The following is a 9,079-nucleotide window of genomic DNA, read 5'->3' as shown; positions in this document are numbered from 1 at the left end:
AACTGAAAATATGGATGGAGGACCTCAGTTTAGCTTGTTTGTCGCACTAGCACCGAACTAATATATATAAGGCAATACAGTATCATTGATATTTATTATATATATCAATGGGCAATATAGCATCGGGGCTAACACTAAAGCTAACAGGCTAAGCTGAGGTTCTTCTTCCATGAAGCAGCTCTGTTGTCCTCCATCTATATTTTCAGTTACAGGCTGAGTCATTTCTACCTTCTCCTCTCTGTCAACGCTCTCTGGTTTCATTTAAAAGAGTCCACGTCATTATTTACCCAGAATGCTTTGCGTGTAAATAAAATGGCTCCATCCTTGTTAAAATATATTTTTAAAAATTTATAAAACTAAACAGCCTATAGTATTTTTAAGGTTTTTATTTTACAGTTAAAATATATGTTTATCAAATAAAGTCTAATGTTACAACTAATCATGGATCCATTTAAATCGTAAAGCTGGAGACTGGAGTGTGCCTAAGAATTCACCCCATTGGATTTAAACCTCCAACCAGGACCTGAAGAAGTCATTTAATAACTGATTATTTTGCTCATAAAGCAGCACTGATCGTGGAAGAAAATGCTGAGCTTGAACTTTTTATTATTATTATTATTATTATTATTATTATTATTTCCCATCTTCTGTCTGCATATAAATTGATAATACCAGCATATTACTGTAAAATATTAATTTTTAGAGCAGATATCCATCAAGCCCATTAAAAAATTGCAGTTTGAAGTTATTTCAATTCAATTCAAATTCAAAAACACTTTATTGATCCCAGAGGGAAATTAGGTAATTATTTAGTAATAAGCAAAGGTTTACTTTTTCTTTTTACCTTTTTAAATATCATCCTTTTGAATTTAACACCACAACTGCAAAATCATCCTTCCTGTTAACATTTATCCCCGAGCATCATCGTGCACATTATCAAGGTTATGTTTAAAGTGTTCCACGATTACTTGGAACATTATCTGATAAACATTTACTTTAACTGTAAAATAAAGACTAAAAATATTGTTGTAGGCTGTTTAGTTTTTATAAATTGAAAAAAATATTGTGACACAGACGGCACCATTTTATTAACGCTGCAAAGCATATACTGGGTAAATGACGTTTAATACGCTTTCTGGTGTGAGCTCTTATCCACCCTGAAGGTTAATCTTGGACAATATCTGATGATCAACTCTTTTAAATGAAACCAGAGAGCGTTGACAGAGAGGAGAAGGTAGAAATGACTCAGCCTGTAACTGAAAATATGGATGGAGGACAACAGAGCTGCTTCATGGAAGAAGAACCTCAGCTTAGCCTGTTAGCTTTAGTATTAGCCCTGATGACCACTCGTGTTGCCAGAGCCACGCATCGAGTCGGCCAGCTCCAGATCCAGCTGTACTGGATCAGAACCCTGGATAGCTCCATCTCTCTGTGGTTTATTCCCTGAGGAAACTCACCTGGTGTTTTTGTGTCGGAGGTCGATGATGACGTCGATCAGAGCCAAGGAGCAGTTGGACAGGGTCAGAGTGACTGGGACCAGACACAGACTGTGGACACAAACAGAACCAGCTGTACTCCAGTTCCTTACATGACCTTTGACCTCAGTTAAAAATGCTGACATATCAATTAAACTCTTTCATCTGGCCTCAGGCTGACAAAGATACAAACACCTGGTGGTGCTGGTGATGTCCAGAAATCTTAACTAAGTTCTGCTTTGTGTAATAAACTGTTAACAGACTCACTGTTTACAGCAAATCAAACATGTTTATTGTCCACTTCCTTTACCTGCCTGATAGCAATATCTGTTCTAAACCACTGGATACATTCTAATGAAAACTGCAGATTCATTGGCTCTACAACTGACTAAACTTTGGAGTCAAGCCCATCCAGGGTCAATTCAAGGTCACCACAGTTAGGCAACACAAGCTAATTTCATTTCAAGCCATTTTTACAAACACTTAGCTTAATTTTGGAGTGGTAGTAGCTGAGAATCATGGCTGTGCGATATCAGAAAAACTTGTAAAGTGCAATATTATTGTTCAGAACGGGTGTGTTGGTTTGACTAAATATATTACAATCCCTGTGGTTTCTGCAACCTCTCCCCTCACTGAGAGGAACTATTTCTTCTCTATATAAAAACATTTTAACCTTTCACATCATTCAGACGATGTTTTAATGTTACATCTTCAATCTAATCTAATCTTAACTGTTTTAACATGATAAAAACTGACAGAGAGAATATTTTAGCACAAGGGAAAACGTCAAACTCACCTGTCCTGGACAAAGTGATGTGTGAAGGTTTCCGGGTAGTGCAGGTTAGTTTTAATGAGCTGAGAAAGTTCTGGAAAGGGCAGGATGACTGGAGGAGGTAAGTCGGACTTAAACTTGAGGAGAACCATCTCCTGGGCCTCCTGCAAAAACAATCAAATACTCAACAACACACGGGGACATCATAAGGTGTCCTGAACCCGGATTTGTTTACGACTGGTGGAGAATAAACAGAATGAATTGATGACGTATTTGTCTAATTCTATATAAAGACAATAAAACAAACATGAAATCCCTGTTGTTTCTCATTATTACACCATGTTCACTGAGCTCTAGAGGAAATCAAAAGCTGGGTGTTTTGGTGTTTGTTGTACCTCTTTAGGAACCAGAGAACTGGTCTCTTTTCCAAATGTCTGCAGCGCCACATGAAGCTGACCTTCGAGGATCAGCTGTCTGTTGTCTTCAATCACATAGGCCTGTTCACACAGAAAAACAAACACAGAGTGGCCTAACTCAAAATAAAAGCTCTGCTAGAGCCTCCAAACAATCGAGGCAAACTAACAGAGTTCAACCAATATCAGTTTAATGTAGAGTGACCTTATAATCCAACACAGCTGGGATCTTTGCAGTCTCACTGTTTCACAAACGTAAACAAAAAAACAAACAAAAAAACCTTAAGTAGCAAGTAGCACGGTGTATTACAACAGAGTGTTAGGGCCACACAACGAGATTTTTATTTTTTTTTAAATTACGAGAATAAAGTCAACATTATGACATTAAATTCGTATAGATATATAGTCATAATATTATGAGAATAAAGACGTAATATTACGAGATTACAATACTACGAGATTAAAGTCAATATTATAAGTTTAAAGTCACAATGTTACAAGATTAAAGTCATATAAATATATAATTATAATATTATGAGAATAAAGATATAATTAGGTAATATTACGAAGTTAAAGTCATAATATTACAAGAATAAAGATGTAATATTAGGAGATTATAATATTATGAGATTAAAGTCATAATATTACGAGAATAGTCATAATTTTACGAGATTAAAGTCATAATATTACGAGATTAAAGTTGTAATATTATGAGATTAAAGTCATATAAAAATAAAGTCATAATATGACAATAAAGATGTAATATTACGAGATTATAATATTATGAGATTAAAGTCATAATATTACGAGATTAAAGTTGTAATATTATGAGAAAAACGTCATAATATTCTAGCCTTTACAGGAAAAAGCATGCAGTTACCACTGCATTAAAATGAGGAATGTTGAGCAACTTGTCAAGTTGTTCTTTAGTATTGCTATAAATAAATAGTTAATCTTTTAGCACATTAGCATCAAATTAGTAGCAGGACCTGGAAATTGTGCAAACAACAATAAACTGAAGCCGTATTGTAATTAGGGCTGCCATGATTAGTCGACGACTAATTGATTATTAAAATAATCAATGACTAATTTAATAATCGATTAATCTATTTTTTTTTACTTTGTTTTTCTCTCCGAACTGCTTTGACACCTTCCACTGCCACATCTGCCTTTCTGTCCTTGACACACATGCACAGTAGTGGTAACTGGGGTAGGCCGTGGACGTCACAAGACATTATACAGACAGGCTCTGGTATCATGGCTACCTGRCAACAGARSYYMAAAGTGTGGGATCATTTTAAGAAAATGAAAGAGAAACCTGTGCAATATCTGCAGAGCAGAACTTACCTTCCACAGCAATTATTTTTAGTGAGCATATAGCTAAAATCTAACGATGGTTATATAATAGCAGCTGCATTCTGACGTGATAAGCTGTAAGTTTTATATTCAAATAACATATGATCTGATTAGTCGACTAATCGAAAAAATAATCGGTGATTAATCGATTATAAAAATAATTGTTTGTGGCAGCCCTAATTGTAATTAATGGATGCATTGACAGATTTAGTTGTCATGTAGCTAATTTGGATGAAGGCATATTAATCTAACAGTGACGAGTCATCATGGACTACTTTATAAACACAGACACATGGCTGTACGCAGCAGGTGTGAGGAAAATGAGGAAATGAGGAATGGAAAATGGGCACTTCATGAAATATTCAGACTTTTTTCTCAAACTATTATTACTCTAATCTCATAGTATTATGACTTTATTCTCGTAAAATTATGACTTTAATCTTGTAATAATAATTTAAAATATCTTGTTGCGTGGTCCTAATACTTCGTCGTAGATATTGATCAAGCGTTATGGCTTTTATTTTGACGGGTTGCTTCAGAATCCAGAATCATTTTCAATCTATATTCAATTGAATAAACTACAAATACAAGATATTTAATGTTCAAATGGATAAACCTTATTGTTTTTTTCTTTTGCAAACATTCACTCATTTTGAATTTGATGTCTGCAACATATTACAAAAAAAAAGCTGGGACAGGGTCAACAAAAAGACTAGGAAAGTTTAGGAATACTCAAAAACACCAGTTTGGAGCATTCCACAGGTGAGCAGCTTAATTGGAAACAGGTGAGTGTCATGACTGGGTATAAAGGGGGCATCCTGGAAAGGCTCAGGTGTTCACGAGCAAGGATGGTGTGAGGTTCACCACTTTGTGAACAACTGTGTGAGCAAATAGTTCAGCAGTTTAAGAACATTTCTCATTGTACACTTGTAATGAAGTCAGTGATTTCATCATCTAAAGTCCATAATATCAAAATATTCAGAGAATTTGGACAATTTTTTTCAAGTTAGCAGCAAGGCTGAAAACCAACACTAAATGCCTGTGACCTTTGACCCTCAGACAGCACTGCATTAAAAACTGACACCTTTCTGTAACAGATATTAACACATGGGCTCAGGAAGACTTCAGAAAACCTTCGTCAGTGAACACAGTTCATCTCTACATCTACAAGTGCAAGTTAAAGCTCTATCATGCAAAGCCATATTTCAACAACATCCACAAACACTGCTGGCTTCTCTGAGATAAACTGACTCAAAGTGGAAAAGTGTCCTGTGGTCTGACGAGTCCACGTTTCTAATTGTTTTTGGAAATCATGGACGTGGTGTCCTCCTGGCTAAACAGGAAAAAGACTGTTCGGATTGTTATCAGCACAAAGTTCAAAAGCCAGCATCTCTGATGGTATGGGGGTGCATTAGTGCCCATGGCATGGGTAACTGTCACATGTGAAGGCACTGTTAGTGCTGAAATCTACATACAGCTACAAATGTGTGGAGCATTATGAAGAGACCCGGCACAGGCATCAAATTAATAATGAGTAAATAATTTTTTGAAATCAAATCAAATCATCATTTTCTGTTTTTTTTTTTTTTGTGTGTGTTTTACACAAAGTCCTAACTTTACTGGAATTGGGGTTGTGTATTGCAGGGTTAGAAAAAAACTTGTAATGTCTTTTTTTCAGTTTTCTGCAGCACTAGTAGCAAATGAATTTACACACCTTCCAGATGACGATTAAGTTGAGGTCGAGCTCGTTACACTTCTGGGCGATCCTTGTGACGTCAGAACCAGCAGAGATCTCCGTGGGTCCAGAGTTCTGACTCTTACTGTTTGGTGTCCTGGATGATGAATCTACTGGCTGAAAGGCTGACGTGGAACAACAACGGAAGAAGAAATCTCCACAAGGAGTGTAAGAACTGATGATCTGCACACAGAAACGAGGCCAACAGGTTATTATAAGGGCACCCAGACTTCTGACTGAATTCATTTTATATCTGTGTTTTACAGTGAAATCTGTTTGCTTTTAAAATAATTTGATTTAGGGGATGTGAGCAGCTTTTTATACAGATTTAAACCATTAAAGGGCTGTTCCATAAAACACTGAGCTGTAATGTGCACTGGGTTTCTCCTGTTTTCATAAACATATATTTTAGGTTTAACTAAAACAGCTACAACTCTGTTATTTCACAACATAAAATTATCTTAAATCAGGGCTATTCAACTGGTGGCCTGTGGGCCACATTTGGACAAAAAAGAAAAAAAAAGTATAAAAAACCCATTTTAAATCAATTGTAAATTTAAACTTTATGATCAATGCAACAAAATAAACAAATTTAAAATGTAAATAATAATACTTGTTCTGTTTCATACTGCAGTGTTTCACCTATCATTAATGGGCAACGCCCCCTGCACCCCCCAAGATGTCTGGCCCCCCGAGCTGTTGGCTTTGAATAACTGTGACCCTCTGATCAACTGAGTTGAAAAGCCCTGTCTTAAATGATCAACGCATTTAAATGAGAGTTTTTGTCTCCAGTGTCACTAAATGCAGAGAGCCGAGAAGGATGTTTTTTTTTCTGTAACCCTAGAAGCTTTACATTAGTCCTAAAGCAAACTAAAAAAAAAAGAAAAAAACTACATTTACCCGTTCATTTCCAAGATTCAAGTCTGCAAAGGTGAATTTCTTAATGGTGTCCAAGTTAGCTAAAAACAAAGCAAACAATTAAACCCGTGAAATGAAATCCGGTCAAAAATGGTCGCCGTGTCCAAAAATGACGTACCTTGGTGTGGTTTGCATCGTGTGGCCCTAAAACAAAGTTTGGTTCTTTCTCTGCTGCTCAGTTTGCAGTCTGGAGGAGAAAAAGAAAAGGTTTAATAATTAACAATCCTGTTTTCAGATGATGCTAAAAAATATCACGTTATCACAAGATGCATGAGACTTTTGATCAAATTAAAGGCTGAATAATGAGCCAGTAAGTCAGTTATTCCTTTCAAACTGTGAGTGAGAGAAATATTGAAATAATGTGGAAATATCTAATAAAACAGCCTCACCACTAACATGGACTGTTTGTTTTTCAGTCTTAGCCTGTAGGACGTTTGTTTAAAGCAAATGAAAAAACAAACAAACTAGCAATTGTTTCTTTTTTCTGTCATACTGTACTGATCCATGATGCTAAAACTGAAGTATATATATCCTACATAATTACACCACTATAATTTATTGATTTTGGATCAATCAGACCTGCGGCCTCAGAAATATAGTTGATCAAACATACCATCATCTTTGGAGGGATTAATATATTTGTGGAGACGCCAGTGTTGACTGCCGCTGGACACCTGAACAATGTGGAACTCGCGTACACCACCTTCACTCTGAGACGAGAATTAAATTCAAACAGAACTAAAACCCAAACACGTGCTGTAGGTGTGTTTATTTATGTCTCTTTTACCGTATTGACATTCTCCACATCAATAAAGACCAGGGTTCCCCTGCTGCTTTTATCGTCTACAGAGTGGAGAGGAGGAGCGGTGCTGCGGCAGGCCGAGGCCTGGATGCTCAGAGAGCGACTGGCGCAGATGAACACGGTGTGACGCAACACCCGATGACTTCACATGGACACACAAACAGGAAGACACTGTTAGAGCTGGGACAGGACCAAAGAAAACTGAAAGAGAGGCGTTTATTTAAACCAAAACAATAAATCAGATGATTTACCTGATTTTGAGTGTTTTCTCCGAGCTCTCGTAGTAGAACAGAAAGTTGATTTCATGGACCCCCTCCTTGTCTGACCCTCTGAGCCACAGAGGCAGCTGAACAGACGCCCCCGGTTGAAGAACACCCCCCTGTACGGGGACTTCTATCACCCCTAACGGCTGACCGAACTCCTCTGCTGAAACCAAAACCTCTGAGGCTTCTGAACCCAGCTGAAGGTTTGTGGCAAAGGTTTTATAGGCCGAGCAGTTCTCAGCTGAGACTGGAGTGGGGGGTGTGGAGGCCTGGCTGCCGAAGGTGAAGAAGTCCGGGTGGGTTGACACCACGCGGAGACCACACAGAGGAACAGCGCTGACGTTACAGAACTCCACATAGGCCTTTCTGATCTCACCACACAGCAGGGCAGTGGGAAACTGCAGGAAGAAGACCTGAGGCACACATAGGTGCATATTTAGACCTTCATCACAAACAACCTGCGTTTACGGTTTCAGAACAGTAATTAGTCTTGCAACACAGGATGAATGTCTATAGAGCCAGGCCTACCTCCATAAGGGGCATGGGGGGTGTTATGATGGGATCCAGACGCCGATCTGTACTGTGTCGAACCTGCATCTTGTCTTCTTTGGTCTGGTTTAGTCGTGGACCCTGGATCTTTAGGTCCTGTCTGCCACGAACCGTTATTAGGTTCAGTGTTTGCTGACCTGCAGCACAGAAAAACCCACACAGTGAGTATAATTACTAACTACCCACAGTTACCTGAACTACACTTCAGATGGACTCCAATCAAAGTTGGGTTTTTATTTTAGAATTAGAGCTCATCTTTCTTTTGACGTCTTGTTGCTGACACATTTTTAGACTATGGAGATGTGATTTAAATGCATGCATGTTCTCACTGGTTGCATCTGTTGGACTCTGTGTATCATGAAGCATTGTGTTTTATCACTGGTCTTAGAGCTCTCACCCACCACTGTCATCTGTAGAGCAGCGTTGGATGGACTGCCTTATCCACCTGCAGGTTTGTTCACTGGCATAATCTAGTTTACAAAGAAATCTTGAGTTTACTTCCCCCTCACCTCTTGTAATATATGGTTAAAAATACCTTTCTGTGCTCGGATGAGTTCATTTCTTTAAAGGGGCAATATCATGTAAAATCAACTTTTTTGAGTTTTATATCATGTTATAATGTTACACTCTCATAAAAAACATGCCCAAAGCCTTGCTTTGACTCAATCATGCATGTTTGAGAAATCCTGCAGGAAGGAATTCCTCCTTGAGGAAGCCATGCTGAGGAGCAAAACGACAGGTGGGGACTAGAAACACCTTTTGGTACCAGAAACGCCCCTGGGACGTGTCTTTAAGC

At 37.9% G+C, this 9,079-nt stretch overlaps 1 protein-coding gene across 1 annotated transcript in view; it reads right to left on the bottom strand.

The window, feature by feature from the left end:
• Positions 1 to 9,079, bottom strand: part of trappc8 (trafficking protein particle complex subunit 8) — a 44,813-nt gene that overhangs the window by 1,501 nt on the left and 34,233 nt on the right. The window contains exons 19-28 of the mRNA XM_014017438.1: positions 8,263 to 8,420; positions 7,723 to 8,147; positions 7,457 to 7,613; positions 7,283 to 7,379; positions 6,788 to 6,856; positions 6,652 to 6,710; positions 5,731 to 5,934; positions 2,643 to 2,744; positions 2,272 to 2,411; positions 1,458 to 1,547 (exon numbers count right to left, since the gene is read on the bottom strand). Coding sequence (XP_013872892.1) covers positions 1,458 to 1,547; positions 2,272 to 2,411; positions 2,643 to 2,744; positions 5,731 to 5,934; positions 6,652 to 6,710; positions 6,788 to 6,856; positions 7,283 to 7,379; positions 7,457 to 7,613; positions 7,723 to 8,147; positions 8,263 to 8,420 — 1,501 coding nt within the window. The remainder of the gene's footprint in view (positions 1 to 1,457; positions 1,548 to 2,271; positions 2,412 to 2,642; positions 2,745 to 5,730; positions 5,935 to 6,651; positions 6,711 to 6,787; positions 6,857 to 7,282; positions 7,380 to 7,456; positions 7,614 to 7,722; positions 8,148 to 8,262; positions 8,421 to 9,079) is intronic.

Source organism: Austrofundulus limnaeus, unplaced genomic scaffold (assembly GCF_001266775.1).
Source record: "Austrofundulus limnaeus strain Quisiro unplaced genomic scaffold, Austrofundulus_limnaeus-1.0 Scaffold168, whole genome shotgun sequence".
Taxonomy (NCBI): Eukaryota; Metazoa; Chordata; class Actinopteri; order Cyprinodontiformes; family Rivulidae; genus Austrofundulus; species Austrofundulus limnaeus.
The sequence above is the reverse complement of the archived record's forward strand: the minus strand, read 5'-3'. Positions and strand labels throughout refer to the sequence as shown.